Source organism: Haliotis rufescens, unplaced genomic scaffold (genome assembly GCF_023055435.1).
Source record: "Haliotis rufescens isolate VD_foot unplaced genomic scaffold, xgHalRufe1.0.p SCAF_12, whole genome shotgun sequence".
Lineage (NCBI taxonomy): Eukaryota > Metazoa > Mollusca > Gastropoda > Lepetellida > Haliotidae > Haliotis > Haliotis rufescens.
The window spans coordinates 7,423,037-7,444,883 of NW_025963802.1; the positions used below are offsets into that span (position 1 = coordinate 7,423,037).

Below are 21,847 nucleotides of genomic sequence, written 5' to 3' on the forward strand. Positions count from 1 at the left end.
TTCTAAGGTGGAATTTGCTCATAATATGTTCTTGTACCAAATCACAAAATCATTATCATTTGACCACAAGATAATACAGCTCATAGTACAAGACAAGTTAATTTGACCCTATTATCAATAAACCGTCATAAACCAGTGTACGAAAATAATCATATGAATCAAGAGATTCAAATATCATAGAAACCTCAAGGACTCCAGGACTCTCTTAATGTTGAACGCTGAATCATGGTTGATGTTATTACCTTCATGTTAAAATGGCTAGGAGTTGAAGATTTAGGGAGTCCAGAGCCTCAGTATCAGGAGAAGACCTCAAGGACTCTAGGAATCCCTCGAGACCCGTGAAGATCCGGGGTAGAATAGGTATTCAGCAACCCATGCTTGACGTAAAAGGCAACAAATGCTTGTTGAAGAGGCGACTAACAGAATCGAGTGGTCAGAATCACTGACTTGGTTGATGCATGTCATTGTCCCAATTGCATGGGTCGATGCTCATGATATCAATCACTGGATTGTCTGGTCCAGACTCAATTATTTACAGACCGCCGTCATATAGCTGGAATATTGCTGAGTGCGGCGTTAAACAACAAACAAACCAACTAACCTTTAATTTCGAACACAATAAACCATTTATTGAGTTTGATTTTGGGAGTCCCAAGCTTCAGTATCAGGAGAAGACCTCAAGACTCTAGAAATCCCTTTTATTTCGAACACAATAAACCATGTATTGTATTAGTAGAGTTAACACGGTTTAACTGCATTCTTCAGTGATACTGGGAAAAGATTGTCCTTCAATTTGGCCATGTGGAATGCAACTCTGTGTAATGTAGGCCATCTTTGATCCAGTTTGTTCTGCTGGATTGCTGCGTCAAGTCCATCCTCGTCCAGGCAGCCAAGTCCTTCTGTCAGATGAAGAGCATATTCCAAGCCATCAGACCTGCAGATGGAATAGGTAAGATGACTATGCTGAAGTTGTAGCTTTGGAGCAAGCTCAATATTTAGTAACTAATCAGGGAACTTGGGTGGTCCGGTCATGTGAGGTGCTGCAATACCCTGTGTTGCATCCTTTAGGCCTGCCAGAAACTTGTGACTGTGAGTTTGAAGCCATAATCGCCATGATTATGTTTCTTGGTTTGTCAGCACCATACCCCTGCTCACTCCTAAGACCTGCATCACTTTGGGCTTTTCATCGTACATTAAGCTGCGCATATTACTGAAATACTATTAATAGTAGTGTTAAGCCAAACTCTCTATTTATAATTGATGACACATATGAGTGCTTTACTTTGACTTGAATGCTAGCTGATGTATCTGAACGTGCTACCATTTGCACAAATAATAATCATGTGGGCTTATGGTCCCCTGCCACAAAGTGGAAGGGGGATATAGGAATGGGTGCTGACTGGCCAGGCGGCTGTCCATCCGTCACGTTTTGTTTCCGGATCAGCACTCAAAATCCATGAGAGATATCTTAACCACACTTGGCATATAGATAGTTTTGATAGTTTGGGATTTTTATAAAATTTTCAAGTTTCCATAGCAACGACTTTGTTGACATGGTATTTCCGGTTTTACGATCTCACAGTAATGTCTTTGTGTTAGGGGAAAAAAACAACAAAATTCTTCAACCGTGTGTATAAGACAACCCTACTTGAAAGCCCCCTAATTCTAGGTACGAAAAATTCGCCCTATACACAGAGATATACAGTAGACTGAAAATGGCGGTATTGCTCGTTTCTGGAGCGGACTTGAAAACGGTAAATATTTCTTGCCTTGCACACAACCAGACATGTCATAATGGTGGGGGACATGAGTATTTTATGCTTGTTATCAAAATATAACTACTTGACATAAATTAGGATACATTAAACAAAGGATTTGGTGATGGGTGGCAACTATGTCCACTGTATGATTGTCTTGTAACTCATGGACAGGGTAACTATGATCTGACTGTGAGTGGATGTCAGGTATAAGACTCTGTAGTGACGTGGTCTCTCTCCTCCTGCAGATATCCTGATTGGACTGATCTCCATCACACTGGACCTGCGAGCCTACCTGACTCTTGAGAGCCACGAGACCCTGGACATGTTCCTATACAGAGCTGTGCAGGTACACCAGTGACATCTCCCTATGTTACTCCTCTCTGTCAACCTAACCTCCCTCACTCTATCCCTCACTCCATACAGTGCTGTGCAGGCACACCAGTGACATCTCCCTATGTTACTCCTCTCTGTCAACCTAACCTCCCTCACTCTATCCCTCACTCCATACAGTGCTGTGCAGGCACACCAGTGACATCTCCCTATGTTACTCCTCTCTGTCAACCTAACCTCCCTCACTCTATCCCTCACTCCATACAGAGCTGTGCAGGTACACCAGTGACATCTCCCTATTTTACTCCTCTCTGTCAACCTAACCTCCCTCACTCTATCCCTCACTCCATACAGAGCTGTGCAGGTACACCAGTTACATCTCTCTATTTTACTCCTCTCTGTCAACCTACCTCCCTCATTCCAACCCACACTCCATACAGTGCTGTGCAGGTACACCAGTGACATCTCCCTATTTTACTCCTCTCTGTCAACCTAACCTCCCTCACTCCATACAGTGCTGTGCAGGCACACCAGTTACATCTCTCTATTTACTCCTCTCTGTCAACCAAACTTCCCTCACTCCAACCCACACTCCATACAGTGCTGTGCAGGCACACCAGTGACATCTCCCTAAGTTACTCCTCTCTGTCAACCTAACCTCCCTCACTCCATCCCTCACTCCATACAGTGCTGTGCAGGCACACCAGTGACATCTCTCTATTTTACTCCTCTCTGTCAACCTAACCTCCCTCACTCCATCCCTCACTCCATACAGTGCTGTGCAGGCACACCAGTTACATCTCTCTATTTTACTCCTCTCTGTCAGCCTAACCTCCCTCACTCTATCCCTCACTCCATACAGTGTTGTGCAGGTACACCAGTGACATCTCCCTAAGTTACTCCTCTCTGTCAACCTAACCTCCCTCACTCCATCCCTCACTCCATACAGTGCTGTGCAGGCACACCAGTGACATCTCCCTATTTTACTCCTCTCTGTCAACCTAACCTCCCTCACTCCATACAGTGCTGTGCAGGCACACCAGTGACATCTCCCTATTTTACTCCTCTCTGTCAACCTAACCTCCCTCACTCCATACAGTGCTGTGCAGGCACACCAGTGACATCTCCCTATTTTACTCCTCTCTGTCAACCTAACCTCCCTCACTCTATCCCTCACTCCATACAGTGCTGTGCAGGTACACCAGTTTCATCTCCCTAAGTTACTCCTCTCTGTCAACCTAACCTCCCTCACTCCATCCCTCACTCCATACAGAGCTGTGCAGGTACACCAGTGACATCTCCCTAAGTTACTCCTCTCTGTCAACCTAACCTCCCTCATTCCATCCCTCACTCCATACAGAGCTGTGCAGGTACACCAGTGACATCTCCCTAAGTTACTCCTCTCTGTCAACCTACCTCCCTCACTCTATCCCTCACTCCATACAGTGCTGTGCAGGTACACCAGTGACATCTCTCTATTTTACTCCTCTCTGTCAACCTACCTCCCTCATTCCAACCCACACTCCATACAGTGCTGTGCAGGTACACCAGTGACATCTCCCTATGTTACTCCTCTCTGTCAACCTAACCTCCCTCACTCCATCCCTTTGGGCGGTTGGGTAGCCTAGTGGTTAAAGCGTTTGCTTGTCACGCCGAAGACCCTGGTTCGATTCCCGACATGAGTACAATGTGTGAAGCCCATTACTGGTGTCCCCCGCAGTGACATTGCTGGAATTTTGCTAAAAGTGGCATAAAACCATACTCATTCACTCCAACCCACACTCCATACAGAGCTGTGCAGGTACACCAGTGACATCTCCCTAAGTTACTCCTCTCTGTCAACCTAACCTTATTCCTTACCTTCCTCACTCCGTCCCTCTCTGCTCTCAATATAAATTACAAGATTGTCTGGTCCAGACTCGATTATTTACAGACTTTCGTCATATATCTAGAATATTGTGAGTGTGACATTAAACAGCACAGATACTACTGTGAGTGCAGCATGCTCTGTGTAAAACCACTCATTCACTCCAGTTGTAAAGTCATTGAATTGTTCAAGAAAATACCATGTCAAATCAATCATCGTGCAACTGTTCTATCTCCAGGGTATATTCCGTCCAACATATGAGCGTTACAAGATCCTGGCTCAGTCCGAGTTAATCAAGAAGAACAAAGACAAGTTAATCTGCCCTATTCTGGTGAGTTGGTGTGCTCATATTTGTGGAGTTACTCTGGGGAGATTCTGTGGCAAAATTGCTGCCCAGTACCCCCCAACAATATTGGTTTACTCAAAACGTCCTGTTTTCCATATGTAAAATTACTCACAGAGACACAATACTCAGTTGAATGAAATGACCTTTAACAAAGCCCATTGGCCATTTTCCTGCAGTTAAATATCCTGATGGGCAACATCCGTGACGAAGTGATCGACTACCGCAACAACTACCAGACATCGTTTTCACGCTACATGAACATAACCGAGATTGCAGCCCAGGCTTTCTATATCCTGCTGATGGAAGATGTGGAGGAACTCTGCAAGGAGCAGACGGCAAGACATGACAAGGTGAAGGTCATTCAACATTTCAGCATCCTCAGTCATCTGGTGAATAGTATCTCATTTTATTTACATCAGTACCTTGGACATCACCCTGGACATCACCTGATTCAAGAAGTAGCTTTCCAATGAAAGTACTCCTACCAGCATGAAAAACTCTGTGCTAAATTAGAAATAGGAACATGGCAGTTGTGATGTCACATCCCAAACAACTTGTTTGATGTGTATTTCTTAGAAATTGACGAATGACAAAGTAGACACAATTTGTTTCACAACGGCATAAGGATCTACACCAAAACGTTGCCATTAGGCTAAAAAATTATAGTCTTGGTTCTCAGGCACAACCTGCCTCATCATAAAGTCTGCGACCTGTTTTGTTTTTATTTCCATTTTCAAAAAAATGTAAAAATACTAATATTTAAACACAATGCAAAAAAAAAATTGAAAATGGAAACCAAAACGAAACGTGCAATGAACTTTATGCTGATGTGGGCAGTGCCTGAGAACCAAGACTATTATTCTTTTTAGCCTTACAGGAAATTAAAGAAGTTGTTATCCATAAATTGTGTCTACTTTGTCATGCGAAACAAGGCTAGGGATTTGGTCTAGGCTATTGACTATAATAGAGATGTGATCACGTAACGTGTAACATGTCATGGTAGAACTGGATCACTCTGTTTCAGACCGTCCATGAAATCAACCTGCTGATGCTAGGCCTGGCCTACAGACTTAACCGACTGGACCAGGACTGGGCCGAGTACATCCCCACAGAGTCAGTAGTCCCCTCTGTCCCCTGTGAACATCCTCACTGTCAGTAGTTGTCACTCTGTACCCTGTGAGCTGCGATATAACTGGAATAATGTTAAAAGCGGCGTTAAACCCAACTCACTCACTCACACTGTACCCTGTTAACATCCTCACTGTCAGTAGTAGTCACTCTGTACCTTTGTGAACATCCTCACTGTCAGTAGTCCCCTCTGTCCTCCGTGAACATCCTCACTGTCAGTAGTCCCCTGTGAACATCCTCACTGTCAGTAGTCCCCTCTGTCCTCCGTGAACATCCTCACTGTCAGTAGTCCCCTGTGAACATCCTCACTGTCAGTAGTCCCCTCTGTCCTCCGTGAACATCCTCACTGTCAGTAGTTGTCACTCTGTACCCTGTGAGCTGCGATATAACTGGAATAATGTTAAAAGCGGCGTTAAACCCAACTCACTCACTCACACTGTACCCTGTGAATATCCTCACTGTCAGTAGTAGTCACTCTGTACCCTGTGAACATCCTCACTGTCAGTAGTCCCCTCTGTCCTCTGTGAACATCCTCACTGTCAGTAGTCCCCTGTGAACATCCTCACTGTCAGTAGTCGTCACTATGTCCCCCATAAACATCCGTGTTAGAAGTGGTCTTCAGCAGCCCATACTTGTCGTAAAAGGGACTTGCAGGATTAGGGTGTCACACTTGCTGACTTGGTTGATGCATTGTATCCCATTTGTGTAGATCGATGCTCATGATGTCAATCACTGGATTGTCTGGTCCAGATTTGATTATTCTCAGACCACCATCATATAGTTGGAATATTGCTGAGTGCATCTGCAAACAACAAACAAAGCTGTAATTTAGTACTGTAGGGAAATGCATCAATATCTTACGTCCTTGTTGCTTAACTCCTCACTCAGCTATAATCCAGCTATAAGACGGCAGCTTGAAAATAATCAAGCCTGGACCAGTCAAACTATCAACACTAGCAGTGTACGAGGACACGCAATCAGCCATGTCACCGAGCCGGTGTTGCATAAGTTTATCAGAATTCTACTTGTAAACATACGACTTGAGAGTTACCACAATCTTAGCTCTAGTATGCTGGATCAGGCAGATTATTTCAGTGTCTGTTATTGTGAAAGCCCTCAGTCATATTTATCAAATGAAGTAAAATTGACCTTTCTCAGATTTCCAAGAGTACTTCAGTGGTTTCTAGTCTCAGACAAATCCTGCAATTGACCGAAATCTGCACAACAGTTAATGAACCGGATTCTGATTTCGTTGCGCATTTTTTATTGACTCGTTAGTCCTGCCAAAATGTAACTCCATAATACCAGCCCATTACGGCAAGGGTTGAAACTGGACTTTTATAGTCAATTAACTCTCTTGACTCGGGAAGATGACGAAAGGAAGGCTATACCACTAAATAATTGTGTTTCAGAGCTCAGCAATGGCGTAAGAGATTTCTACGAGAAATTGTGCTGTGGTCGACGTCGATCATGTTCCACGTGCAGGACCTGGTGACAGAGGCAGTGTCGGGAGATGAGGTACTGAGACATGCTGGTGTTCCTCTGTATCTGTGGAGGGCTCTACTACTCAACTTCTAATAGGGATACTGAGATATGACATACTATTACGACAAGGAGGACAACTGCTTATGTATGGAAGGGGGGATGGGTGGCCCAGTCATCAAAGGCACCGCTATTCACTGTGTAGAGGGGGGCGGTCCGGTAGCCTAGTGGTTAAGGCGTTAGCTCGTCACGCCGAAGACCCGGGTTCAATTCCCGACATGGGTACAATGTGTGAAGCCCATTTGTGGTGTCCCCCGCCATGATATTGCTGGAATATTGCTAAAAGCGGCGTAAAACCACACTCACTCACTCACTCACTCACTCACTCACTGTGTAGAGTTTCATCCCTCACTCATGCCAGAAACCTAGGTTCGTGGGTTCAAAGTCCCGGTTCGCTCCAAATATGTTCCTAACACCATACCCTTGCTTGTGGGTTTCACCAAAGTGGTAAACGTCGAAGACCTCCATCACTTCAAGCTTTCCTCCCACATCAAGCTAACACGCCATGATATATCTGGATTAATGTTAAAAAAGTGACTTTAAACCAACTCACTCACTCACTCACTCACTCACTCACTCACTCACTCACTCACTCACTCACTCACATGTAAATGTGTAGATGTAAATGTGTATTTATAATAAATCTAATTTCTTAATTATTCTTTACAATGTCGACCATGCCATATTAAGATCTACCACAGATGGGTAATATGATCTGAGTCCTACCATGATCTGAGTCTTATATATATGTAATGTGTCTTTGTGTGATATTTGTGACACATGATCCTGTTTGTGTAGTTCGAGACGCAGGAGGTTCATCTGATGACTCCGCTGTCATCCCTGACCGGGTCCTCCTACTCTGTCCATCGCAGTCAGTCTTTGTTAGCCACATCTCTCACCCCCTCCGTAAACAGCGCCTTCAGCAGCCTCGTGTCCTCACTCCGATCTACGCCAAACAAGCAGGTCAGTATAGGACTATACTCAGTGGCCATCATTCGGAGCATCACTCCATAGTTCTGTTACCCCATCCCAACAGCATGGTGTCTATGTGGTTTTGCATTAAAAAAACATCATTATTCTAGACTAGTACATGCAGTCACACACCAACATGTATTCACTTCACTATGTTGGCAACCCATGAAGATCCGGGTTAGAATAGGTCTTCAACAACCCATGCTTGCCGTAAAAGGCAACTATGCTTGTCGTAAGAGTCGACTAACGGGATCGGGTGGTCAGGCTTGCTGACTTGATTGATGCATGTCATCGTAGCTCAAATGCGTGGATTGATGCGCATGATATCAATCACTGGATTATCTGGTCCAGACTTGATTATTTACAGACCGCGGTCATATAGCTGGAATATTCACATTCTAATATATGTGGAATAATCTTAGCGCGATGTTAAACCCCATTTCACTTCGCCTCACCTAATATTAGATAACGTGCATAGAAGGTTATTGGCTGTTTTCATCTTTTGCAGGCTGCAATTGCAGACTCTCCATCCAGACATCCTCGACAACCTGCAACCATCCCAGAAACCTCCCCTGAAACAATAAAATCAGCTCAGACAATTAACAATGTCAACCCAATCACACAACCAGAGAAGAAGGAGGTGAAGGTCGTTAAGATTCGCAAGCAAGGGTCATTTGAGACCAAGTCACTCATATCAGTAGAAGACCATGTTGACTGTTTGAAGTCTAAAGGCCTTAAGCACAGTGCGTCCATGCCGGAGATGAAGGACAAGGATGAGGATGCTACGGAGCGCTTGTGGATGACACAGTCAGGGGAGGCTGATTCATGCCCCTTCATGCCCCTGCTCAACGAGAGCGATGAAATGAGCAGCAATGAAGAGACTGGACACAGCAATAGTGACATCAATGGGTCAGGACTGGTATTCCAGGCTACGGTTCACAGTGATGTGGATGATGATGATGATGATGATGATGATGATGATGATGATGATGATGAGACAAGCACAGTGGCATCTGATACAGTGCATTCTGACAATGAAGAAGACTCGGAGACTGTAGGTGACTTTAAGTTTCCACCCATACAGCAAGTGTCGTCTGGCCTACCAGGCAGCAGTAAGGCATTTCATGTAGATGGTGCACAGGTTGAAGTAGAGCCTCAGGGCTTTGTGTCCCGACTCACATCAGCATTCAGACTGCCTAGGAAAAGAACGGTTTCAACTGGAACACATGAATCTGGCACGGAATATGAAACAAGAAGATTCCAAGACTCACTTGAACAGTCGTACAATTCTGTTGACCACTGCTTTGAAAGTTCTGATAGACACGAGTTCTTGGATTCTTTCTCCTCGGATTTTACAAACGTTTCTCTCCCCACTCCCCCACCTGGTTCTGATGCTAGCTTGCCAATATCAGGTTCTGCCATTGATCTGGTGGTGATGCTCCAGCGTCTGGTTGGGATTTCACGGACAATGTACCAGATCCTGTTCCCGACCTTGGATGACCTTGAGACCCTGGAGGCTCTGGATGGGGGCGAACTCAGTATGGAACAGTTGGAGTTTCATCAGAAGAGTGTTGCTGGGAAAGAAGAAATATATGAGAATTTCCTGACAGTAAGACCATAATAAAATTACCGTATTCAGCGTAATAAGCGCCCCTCTCTAATAAGCGCCCATGGCGATATTTGCTAATATATTGGCTCGTGAACAATCCCAATTAGCACCCTTTCCGATGGATCAATGTACACAATACTTATTTATTCGCGTATAATACGCACTCGTGTGTTATATGCATCCTTAATTATGGGCCATTAAATTCTGGAAAAATATATCTCTCGTATATAAACATTTCAGGCTGTAAGCATAAACCACGAAATTTATCTTTCAACTGGGTTTTTTTCGACAAAATAATATTCTAATGAGAGCCCCCAATTTCTAATTTTGAGAGCGCCCTGGGCACTTATTACGTCGAATACGGTAATTATTTTACCTTATCCTGACTCCTGTAGAAACTCCTCTGCTGTGTCCCCAAAAACAGAGAAAAATATCTCACGCAAAGGCACCCCTCAGCTGGAATGAGATAAGCAATAAGTATGAGTCAAGATACGTATATATGATATTTTTACCCTAACAAATACATATTTCAGTTCCGTTCCCATTCCCCTCACTATCAGACATCAAGCTTCACTTAATTGTTTTGTCCCAACCACCTACTGATGAAGGAAATCCCAATAACCTCATGAAATACACAAGATATGTAGTTCTACCAAATATTCAAGTGAAACACATCTGTTCACATGTAACCTCAGACAAGAACCTCTGCCAAACCCTCAAAGTCTGGACGATCATTTTGTAAGTCGTGGCTAACGACTTTCACTTGGTTGACATACAATGAGGATTTGCAGATTTTATTGTTTTCAGTAGCTAGTCGTATATTGAATCTTGATTGACCGCCATTTTGCTTTCTCGGACGATCGATATCCAATTTTTTTATGGTCAATAATTAAGTACAGATGAAAAAAGTATTCAAATAACTATTGCTATCAACGATATTTTAGTATTTGTGATTAAATTATCTGTCTTGTTTTTAAAAAAATCTTTAGTTTAAAAAAAAACTTTTCCCGTGAGGTCACGTGATAACCAAATATGGGATAATAGTCTCGATCCAAATGTTACAACACGTACACTTGAGCAGACTCATGAATATAACTCATGAATATTAATTAGACCGTTCACTACATTAACAGATCGTTATTATAACAGAAACAAACGTATGTTTTCCATGTAAATCTAAAATGATATTATTTGTTATTAATTGGCCGGTGAATTAAACAATTTAAATTGAAACAATTAATAATTCATCATATTATGAATACGTAAACTTGTAATGTGTGTGAAAAGTCGTACTAAAATATGCTATTTGAAGGGGGCGTGGCCTAAATGCAAATGTCCGATTGGGATTTTAAATTTTCCGGACCCCTGATTAAGACCCATGCAACCCATATTTGCTACAAAAGGCGACTATTCTTGTCATAAGAGGCGACTAACGGGATCGGGTGGTCAGACTCGCTGTCTTGATTGATCCATGTCATTGTATCCCAAATGCGTGGATCGATGCTCACTATATGAATCACTGGATTGTCTGGTCCAAACTCAATTATTTACAGACTGACGTCATGTAGCTGGAATATTGCTGAGTGTGGAGTTAAACAACAAACAAACAATCTAATCTTGATTAATAAGGCTGGGATATAATTGTGACTAAAATGGCATTCACTTGCATGTTTGTTGACACTTTGCCCTGACATCTCCCCCAGACCATCTGTGTGACGGCCTGCCAGTACGCGGACAACATGCTGTGTCTCGACCTGTGTGGAACTCCACACACTGCGGCAAAAAAGCTCATAGGACCCAAGGTATACCCCTGATCAATCTATTGCCACCTGTCAATCAAACAATATGATTGACCAATCAAAGTATAGAGTTATACAGAAGCCACTAACTTCCTACCTGTTGGACTTTTATCATAGTGGATATTATTTCAGGTCAACTCGTCAAAATTTTGTTGTTGTTTTTTATATATGTTTTTTTGTACGTTGAAATTGTCCGTCGTAAGTAGATCTCAAACGTTTGAGAAATTAGAAAACATTAGAGATAGATGATAAATTAATGGAATTGTTTTTAAATGTGCCTAGGAATATTGATAAACACAATGATGGACTAACGACATGTGACATGGTCGCCCATTGATGGTTAGGGGCAAGGTAAACTCCACTCTGGCAATAGATTGCTTTATTCAAGATCACCTCGTTTTGGGTCATTAGATCTTCTTTACTGTGTTTTGACACGAACTGTTAATGTGATAATAAGAGCCTAAAGCTGGGTACAACACAACACAAGAAATAGTTTTTTAATTCTTAAGAAAATTAAAACGTCCAGTGATAAACATTGCAATTTCATACTGAACAAACAAATCGGAGGGTATCATTAGGTAAAGGCGACATTAGTTTAAGCAATGATTTGTGTGCTATATCTATGTCACTGATTTCATTGTAGCTCCTAGAGCACGTAACCAATCAGCAGCATTTAGGCCTTGTGTGGGGATGTCGGCATGAGCTGGATGGGAAGAAGAACTGCTTTGAGTACCTCAACAAACAGACGGACTATCTCTGTGACAGATATGAGCCAATCACACAGCAGGTATTTCTGATAAGATTAAATAGTCTGCCTACCTGTGTGACAGAAATATCAACCAATCACAGTGCAGGTATGAACAGGAGAATGTAAGAGTCTGCCTACCTGTGTGACTGAAATATCAACCAATCACAGTGCAGGTATGAACAGTAGAATGTAAGAGTCTGCCTGCCTGTGAGACAGAAATGTCAACCAATCACAGTGCAGGTATGAACAATAGAATGTAAGAGTCTGCCTACCTGTGTAACTAAAATATCAACCAATCACAGTGCAGATATGAACAGGAGAATATAAGAGTCTGCCTACCTGTGTAACTAAAATATCAACCAACAAAAGTGTATTAGCAATAGAAGGTAGGAGTCATACAGTAATAATACACTTTCTTTCACTTCATTAACATCAATTATCAAAGTTTATTGGTTTGTGGAAGGGTGAAACAAACAAGCTTAATTAAATTTTCCAAATGAGAAGCGTGAACCAAAATCAGTAATCTATCCCTACAAGGGGATTCCGGTTCAGAGTCAGGACTGGTTTGTCTGGCCTCTGTACAGGCCATATTTAGCTGGAATAATGCAACGTTGAACAAGAAGAAGTTATGATCTAACATGAATTTCTAATGATTAAACCCAACTTCAAAGATGTACAAACTCCTGAAGTAAATATGTACTCAGAACAACCTCTGTAGATAACTACATACATGTAGCTGCACAGTCTTGATAGGTTCCAGATAGCAGTACAACGTAGACAACCAAGTTAGAGTTGTCAGCTCGTAGTCTGCCCGTGAGTCCAGAAAAATCTTCGAAGGAAGTGTAGTTAGAAATCTGTTATACTGTGTTATTGATTGTTGAATCTTGGGCATTTATTTGACAGATGTGTACGCGTATCAACAATGTGTCGGCCATGTTGAAGTTTCTGGAGGTTTATGAGCGTCGCCTGGCCAACACGTTCGGAGAGAAAGATTTGTGGATCAACTCTGACGACGTACACAGGAGCCGCGTGAACCCTAGGAGTGGCAGAGAGAGCTGCTTTTCAGTGGCAGGTCAGCAGTCTGTTGTGTATGTTGTAACCAAGGTGGGAGGGGCGCAATCGTCAAAGGCATCACGATTCACTGTACAGAAACCTGTGGTTGTTTCGAATCCTAATTTTTCTGTGAATATATTTTTAGGCTGTCAGCATCATACCCTTTCTCATGGGTTTCATCAAACACCTATGACCTACCATACTTTGATCTTCCTCCCACATCACGCTGACATGCCATGATGTAACTGGAATTCTGTTCAAAGCATCATAAAACCAAATTCACTCATTCACTCACAGACCCGTGAAGATCCAGGTAGAGCAAAGGTCTTCGGCAACCATGCTTGTCGTAAGAGGCAACCAATGGGATCGGGTGGTCAGGCTGTCTGACTTGGAAGATGCATGTCATCGTATCCCAAGTGCGTAGATCAATGCTCATGATGTCAATTACTGGATTGTCTGGTCCAGACTTGATTATTTACCGACCGCCCTTATATAGCTGGAATATAGCTGAGTGTGGCATTAAACAACAAACAAATAAACATTCCCTCATAACAAGGCAGCCATGCATTCGTTGCCCAATTTGTTAACCTTTGTCTCTCCAGTGTTGATATCTACCGGTAATTAGTTTCTTTGCTCTTCGACAAAACAAACTGAAAGATTATTGAAAGGCTATTACCATATTCGACGTAATAAGCGCCCAGGGCGCTCTCAAAATTAGAAATCAGGGGCTCTTATTAGAATGTTATTTTGTTGAAAAAACAGAGTTGAAAGATAAATTTTGTGGTTTATTCTGACAGCCTGAAATGTTTATGTACCACAGATATATTTTTCCAGAATTAAATGCCCATAATTAAGGGTGCATATAACACACGAGTGCGTATTATACGCGAATAAATAAGTCTTGTGTACATTGATCAATCGGAAGGGGTGCTAATTGGGATTGTTCACTAGCCAATATCTTAGCAAATATCGCCGTAGGCGCTTATTACGTCAAATACGGTAATCAGACTTTAATAATTGGAATATTTGAGAACAAAGTTGCCTCCAGAGAAGCATAGATCCCCAAGCACCATACTTGGACTAGAATGGTAATCAGAATTTTTGGGAGTTTTAAGATGGAGCGAGTGCAATAAATAAACATGGGTTGTATGCTTATCCTAAGGGATGACTGGAATGGGATAATATATATAGCCAATAATAATTATTTAGAAAATCATGATTTTGAGACTGATGGAGAAAAACATAGGTACAGGTTAATTTATTTGGGAGATTTATTTATCTGAGATTCATTATGTCAAAAAGGTCAAGATGATGCCTCATCCATGAAGTGGTCATTTCGTTCGTTTATTTTGTCAGACTTCAGCCTGGAGGAGCTGGAGAAGGACGAGTGGCGAGACCAGGAGGAGCTGCTGCAACATCCGGACTCACCGCTGGTGCTCAAACTCCTCAACCCCCATCAGAGCCACCTGCTGGCCATACAGAAAGCTCAGTGCAGACTCATGGCTTACAGGGTAGGTTGTGTTTCTATGCTTGGTAAAGACTCATGAAGTGTCTTCAAATTAAAAAACTGAAACTCATGTAATCTTGTTCTCCCAACTTCTAAATGCCTATCAAAGACTTGTCTTCAAATTGTGATCAAAATTGTTTTTGTCTGCAACCATGGTAACTATTCAATAACCATTTCAAACTTAAAGCCACACCAATATATTGCTGAAATGTGTTCAACCTTTAATCACCCACAAACTCCTGCAATTGTTGAATTGAGATGGTTCCCCCTTGACGTTGAGGATGTGATAGATGGTTGTGTCTTCCACAGCTTAACTTGTTTCTCCATGATGCGCTGGCCCTGCTGATGAAGCTGAAGCCTCCGAATGTCTCCATACAGGATTGTTTGAAACCCGTAACCAACTTTCTCCACAAGTACATGGAGAAACTTAGTGGCTGGCTTTATAAAGACTGTTTCCATCAGCTGTTAGAATGTCTGTGGATATTTCTTGTAGAAGTAAGTTTCTTCTCCAACTTTGGTGTCACTTATGTTATTTTGCGAAAGCTCAAACAGAAAAAAAGAGAAAAATAGTTTGAATTTGCTCTTTGACCAACCACACTGTCTTAGTTGGATAAGAATAAAAAGATTACAAATCATACATCATACAAATGTAATGAAATTATTAACGTTTGAATTTGAACATGGGCATTGTAAGAAGTCTCTGGCCACTGAACACCTCTACATGAAAAAAATGAATCCTTCTTTGAAGCAATTACATATACACTGCTAAATGTCACACTTTACACACAATTAGCATTTGATTTTTTCCCCCACAAAACGGGCTGTCCCAAACAATTTTATCCCAGATAGAATTAAAAAGTATTGCGTGACACACATGTAATTTTTTATTTAGGATTTATTTTTGCTTTCATTTTGACCGACCTAAACTTCTTCTTTTAGCAAGAAATTTAAACCTGAAATTTGAAAAAAAATAAGCTGAACTAAGACCATGGTCAACGCTAGGCCTGTGGAAGTATCATGGTGTTTAGCGTGACAAAAAGGTGAAGGTCTGTACAGATTTCACAACCATGCTTGTTTATGCTTGTGTAGGATTTGGAGATGGAAGCTGACAGACTCCGTCTGGAGGAAGACAACTCACCCTTCTGGGCACAGACAGTATTACAGGCGCTCACGGTAGGTAGATGAAGTCTCTTGGTTGAGATTCTGTAGACCTGCTGATTCCAATAGATTTGACAGTGTGTGTATTCTGGGTCAGAATGGGTTCCCAGTTCCTCATGCTAGGGCTGACTAATGAGCATCAGTGGTAACAGTGTGTGCCCTAGCAGACTGTGATTGTACCTTCAAGGTGAGGATTGTTGCTCATTATATTGACCACTGTTTTCCAGACTGGCTGGAATATTGCTGTCGTGAAACATTCATTTTCTCACAACATAGAAGATGACAGAAACCTAAACATGACAGTTGCTTAACCTTACTACACCTAAGGACCCGTGAAGATCCGGGTTTGAATTGGTCTTGTCGTAAGAGACGACTTACGGGATTGGATGATCCAGCTCGCTGACTTCGTTGATGCACGTCATTGTATCCCATATACGTAGATCGACGCTCATGATATCAATCACTGGATTGCCTGGTCCAGGCTCGATTAGTTACAGACTGCCATCATATAGCTGGAATATTGCTGAGTGTGGCAAACTACACACAAACAAACAAATACTACACCAAAGAGAAATATATGTCAATGTAGGTGCAAGGATGTGAGCTGAGGAATGTTTATTCTGACTTTCAGCACTTGCTGAAATTTATGAACAACTTTGGAAAAGGTATCACAAGAAATTTGCTGTTGTCCCAGGCTGTGAGTAGATACATTGTCAGATCATGTAATACTTGTGTTTGTACCTTACTTTCCACACATTAGCAGGGAATAACCCAACTCAAACAACAAATGCTTGGTATAAATGAATTTCTTCTCATAGCCAATATATGACTAAATTGTTTCAAGTTGTTATTAGCTTGCTTGGGTTAAATGCTGGTTCAGAAATACTTTGAAGAGTAAGGGACCATTATTGTTTGAGTGTTACCATGGTTACATGCTTAATAGTGTTGAGATCTGTTCTTGATTCTTTCACTGATAGAACAAACATAACAAATACTAACAGTAGTGAGATCTGCGAGTTGTATTAATTTTCCCAGATCCTCAACAAGATGTCATGGGCATTAAATCTCTTTAGGTCCTGACAATTTACTATTATGGAGAGTAGGTTGGTGGGACTTTTTGTTGTCACTTCTTCAAGAGACACGTTTTTAGCTCACCTGGCCTGAAGGATTATGTGAGCTCATGTCATTGCAAATTGCCCATCGTATTCAATAAACTTCCATAAGGTTTGTGTGGATATTTGTTACTATAAGGGGGTTCAAGTTTGTTCAAGGTGTCAAAATTGGAATTTCAATGTGGCTGCCAGGTAACCATCTTAGATTTAAAATATAAAAATATAAAAAGTCATCCGCCATCAGCCATTTTGGAAAAAAACAAACAATTTGCTGCTGGACCAATGAAGCTGAAACTTTACATGCTTTTTCTCGCCAATGATGACACCTAAATTTGTTATAGATTTGTTATTGTCCACGCCCGATTTTCAACATGGCCACCGTGGAAACCATAATCAGACTGCTATTTATAGCCTATGCTCAGGCATTTGTGTTCTAAATGTAATGAAATTTGGTACATGTGTAATTTGTAGTGAAAAAGACATATGCATTGCTGTTTTTTGCTATATTTTAGATTTTGGCCTTGATTTGACCTTTGAGAATATCAAATAATGAGTCCCTTGTAAGAAACAACTAAAAATTGCATGTACCTTGCACCAGATCGAAGAAATCTCGATTTCGCTGCATGAGTGTTAATCTCCTTCTTGTTTCAGGATGAGCTGGTCTTTAAGCTACAGCTATACTCACTGTCCACACACCAGCTCCTGGCTCTCTACAGTAAACTTATAGATGTAAGTTCTTTGCTTCCTTATCAAGGAAAAGGCTGGTGTGTAGCTGAGTGGATAATGTATTGGGACATCACGCCTGGGTTTGATTCCACAAATGGGTACAATATATGAATCCCATTTGTAGAGTCCCTGCTATATGAAAAAAACAAAAAAAACTTACTCACTTACTTAACATATATCGGTACTCAGTCACCCCATTAATGGAAAAAAGGGGCGATCGGGTAGCCTAGTGGTTAAAGCATTCGCTAGTCACACTGAAGACCTGGGTTTGATTGCCGACATTGGTACAATGCGTGAAGCCCATTTCTGGTGTCCCCCGCCTTGATATTGCTGGAATATTGCTAAAAGTGGTGTAAAACCATATTCACTCACTCACTATAAATGGAAAGTAGGGGAATTGTGAGCCATGCTAATCCTAGCCTTTGTTTGCACCAGTACTCCCTGGGAGAGAGAGGCATGTTCCCCCATGAGATTGAGAAGCCAGCACCGACTGTCATACTACAGAAGATCCAGAGAGATCTGCAGAGATTCAGGAAGTGTTTCTCTGGGAAGGAGCTCTTTCAGTGGATCTTCCGAAACAGAGAACTCTTCTATAGAGTTGGTAAGTTGATTCTTCTATCAGCAGGCGGGCAGGCGAGGCATTAGGTGTACTGGTGTCCCTACTTTGATTTTGCTGGAATATCGCTGAAAGTGACATCACTCACCCTCTTAAAAGATATGAATGTTTTGGTAAGAATTCTTCATTCTTTGTTTCAGAGCCGGTGATGGTTGAACGCTTTGTACCGTTCACAAGGGACATCGCTGTTGAGATCATTCTCAAGTTCCTAGATCTGCGATACATTGTTGACCTTGAGACAGGTACTTGTCATATCACTCAGATTAAGAACTTTAGATACTGCTTGCATGTGCTTAACATTAACGGAAAGATTTGTGGCATCTGTACCTGACACCAGAATTCCATGAATTTGGAAAATGCTTTGGAAAATGCTTTGGAAAATGCTTTGGAAAATAGATTCTTCTTCTATAGACTTCTTCCAAATGGCCCTTGGGAATTCTTGTGGGAATGTCATGTAAAGGTCACAGATAGTTTGTGGTTACACTTTCTCAAAAAGTAATAATTCACTATCATTATACTTGGTCTATACCTTCTCTAGGATGGGGCCCTGCTTTGAAAAGATTTGGGTCAAGATTATTCATAGGTCAAGCTTAGTATTCAGCTTTTTGTAAAACATAGTTATATCATTGTCAGTTTCTGAGGCATTGTTACCTTTCCGAAAGTATGAAACTATATTTTTGCATGTATCTTTACAAATCCTACCACATCTAATGCTTTTTTTATCAACGGTCAAGATCTTTTTTGAGATTATTGTGAAAACATGTTGGATCATTTATGGTCAGTTGCTGTTGCAATTTTACTTGTATAGTCCTGAGATGTGGGTAAATTGTTGGATCTTAAGAAGTTGTCTTAATTAAGTCAAGGTCTGGAAGTAGGTTTTGTGGTGGTATAATAAGACTTTAAGCCATGAAGAAATGGCAGTGACGGGTATGCATGTGGATCAATGTTCTTTTCCAAATAACAATAATATTTTGTCATCAGATACATAATAAAAGTCAAAATATTGTCGTGGACAATTACCGTGCATCAATTATTTGATCAATCTCTGCACAATAGTCCAGGGCCTCATACAAAGTCATCTCTAAGTCATCAGGGTGTTGTAATAGCTGAATTACTAAAACTGTTTCATGGAAGAATGTCAGGCTGACAAACTTTGAAGTTCCATGCAAGACTTTGTAATGATATAATATGTTTGACAAATTTGTTTTTAAATATTGAATCAGCTGTATGTATATCAACTTATTCTCGTCACTGTAGGACAGAAATAATGCGACATTAAGTTTTAACTCGCCCACTCACTCACATGCAAGACTATATCCAGTTCACCACATTTGGAGAATGTTTCAAGTTGAGCTTAGTTTACCTTATATGACATGGCTGCACCATTGCTATATTATAACAAACCCATACATGTGTTTCAGAGGACAGTCGGTCACCTAGTCCTACGAACAGTGGCACCCGATACCCAGATGTAAGCATACACACCGAGTTCACTCACATCTCAGACCTACGTCCAGAAACAGCAAGCACAGACCTCTATGACAGTGAGCTGACTCCCACAGCCTCCCCCACCATAGGCGCCTACCAAACCTATAGCCACTCATCTCTCAGGAACCTCGTTAGCAATGGCAGCACACCAACCATACCACATGATGACGATGTGGCTCACAAAAGTACCTGTAACGAGGGCCAGAGATTATCACCTTGCCTTAGTGTTGATAGTCAAGAAAATCAGGAGTCTGTATTATATGGTGATACTTCCGAATTGGATAGTGCTGTGCCGAGGACTTTTGTTGGTCATGAGTCAGGCAGTCTTGTGTCTGGGATGACTGGACAAGATCAACATGGAAGTGGGGATTCTAACCATGCTGTACCTGCTCAGAGTGAAACAGGCAAAGACATAGAACCAAATCTGGACAGAAGATCCCCCTGTGATATACCTGGAAGTTGTGATGAGACAGTTTCTCTTCAGGGGCCTGCAGCACATACAGCCTCAATAGTCAGCCCAGCCTTTGAAGCACTTCCTAACCATGGTGCCAAATGTGAGGAAACACGACTACCGATCCACCACCAGTTTAAGGCTGGGTCCAAACAGAGTATAGCCTCGGGCTCCAATTTTCTGGGGTCCTATGAGAGTGGGTCAAGAACCATGCCAATGACCCTTGCTCGTCTGCAGCAACTGAGACATGTGTCTGAGGGAACATCACTATCGTCTCTTTACACTCCTCTGTCTTTTCGTTCGGATACTCCATATATTGCAATGATAGATTCAGCGCAGACATTTTTCCATGTTTTGCCACATGCAGTGGAGGAAAGTGCCTATCTGAACAAATCTTCCCCTGCTTTTGATAGCTATATCAAGGAGAACTCGGAAAGGTTCAAAACTCTCACACGGTCAAGGGAAACTGCAGATATGGTGGAAAAATGCTTTCAAAAGAAAATCAAACCTGTGTTTCTCCTCACTATCTTGTATGGTTTGAGGAAAAGTGACCCTGTTGCTAAGGCATTTGTGAGGCAGCTGCCAGCTAAAGTGGTGGACAAGATCAAAACTCAGCTCCATAGTTGATGAATGATGCATCACCTGTAGTATTAGTGGCTGTATTTAGATCAAGGGCTGTTTAGTATTGCCAAACAGTACTATACAAGAAGCCTGTTGGTTGCATCCCTCTGGTCATTGCTACAATGTTGCTAAAAGTTAAATGACACTACTCACTTTTAGATACGTGCTCCACGACCAGGTTTCATACAGCATTACACAAAGACACTCTGTCTGGTTTGCAAAACCTGAAACCTTTGCTACTGATTTGGTTTGATATATAACCATTTTTTGTTTCAAAATATATGGCAGTATTTGAAATGCAGCAATGAAAATATCAGTGTTTGGTCCATCAGAGTAAATATCGTTACTGGCTCAATTAATATTGACAAATTGTGAGGTTGGCGAAGTTGAACATTAGTATTTAGCATGACCTTAGAATTTTTAGTGAAAATTGTTATGCAAACGCTCAGTGAGAGGTCAAGAAAACATCCAATTTTTTTCACTCCTGTTATTAATCAGTTTGCATGCAGTGATTTATGTATTTTGTTTATCGAAAAGGATGTTACATTCCTGATTTTGTTTATTATTTTTCACCAGTTAATGAGGCACAGTTTTACTCTTACTTCAAATGATTATGCTATTAACTAAATGGTTAGTTGGTTGGTTTGTTGTTTAATGCCGCACTCAGCAATATTCCAGCTATATGATGGCGGACTGTAAATAATCGAGTCTGGACCCGACAATCCAGTGATTGATATCACGAGCATCGATCCACGCAGTTGAGATCGATGACACGAGCATCGATCCACGCAGTTGAGATCGATGACATGCATCAACCATGTCAGCGAGCCTGACCACCCAATCCCGTTAGTCGCCTCGTACGACAAGCATAGTCAACTGAATGGAGTAAAGAGTAAACTATACTTGTGTAATGCCAATGAGCATTATGATGTCTGTGATAATTTGTATCTTTCAGATTGTATTCTATGATGCATGTATGAATTTACTATTGTGTACTAGGAACAATATTAAGGG

General features: G+C 41.6%; 1 protein-coding gene across 2 annotated transcripts in view; it reads left to right on the forward strand.

Annotated features, from left to right (window-relative positions):
- LOC124141230 overlaps positions 1-21,585 on the forward strand; it is a 56,337-nt gene extending 34,752 nt beyond the window's left edge. For both annotated transcript variants that reach the window (XM_046509170.2, XM_046509171.2), the window contains exons 12-30: positions 844-949; positions 2,006-2,106; positions 4,196-4,288; positions 4,480-4,653; positions 5,328-5,416; positions 6,844-6,949; positions 7,772-7,936; positions 8,454-9,554; positions 11,258-11,356; positions 11,997-12,140; positions 13,005-13,173; positions 14,511-14,665; positions 14,971-15,156; positions 15,751-15,834; positions 16,451-16,516; positions 17,583-17,660; positions 18,093-18,258; positions 18,414-18,515; positions 19,695-21,585. In XM_046509170.2, coding sequence (XP_046365126.2) covers positions 844-949; positions 2,006-2,106; positions 4,196-4,288; positions 4,480-4,653; positions 5,328-5,416; positions 6,844-6,949; positions 7,772-7,936; positions 8,454-9,554; positions 11,258-11,356; positions 11,997-12,140; positions 13,005-13,173; positions 14,511-14,665; positions 14,971-15,156; positions 15,751-15,834; positions 16,451-16,516; positions 17,583-17,660; positions 18,093-18,258; positions 18,414-18,515; positions 19,695-20,839 — 4,329 coding nt within the window. In that variant the 3' untranslated portion in view covers positions 20,840-21,585. The remainder of the gene's footprint in view (positions 1-843; positions 950-2,005; positions 2,107-4,195; positions 4,289-4,479; positions 4,654-5,327; positions 5,417-6,843; positions 6,950-7,771; positions 7,937-8,453; positions 9,555-11,257; positions 11,357-11,996; positions 12,141-13,004; positions 13,174-14,510; positions 14,666-14,970; positions 15,157-15,750; positions 15,835-16,450; positions 16,517-17,582; positions 17,661-18,092; positions 18,259-18,413; positions 18,516-19,694) is intronic.
- Positions 21,586-21,847: the final 262 nt, after the last annotated feature.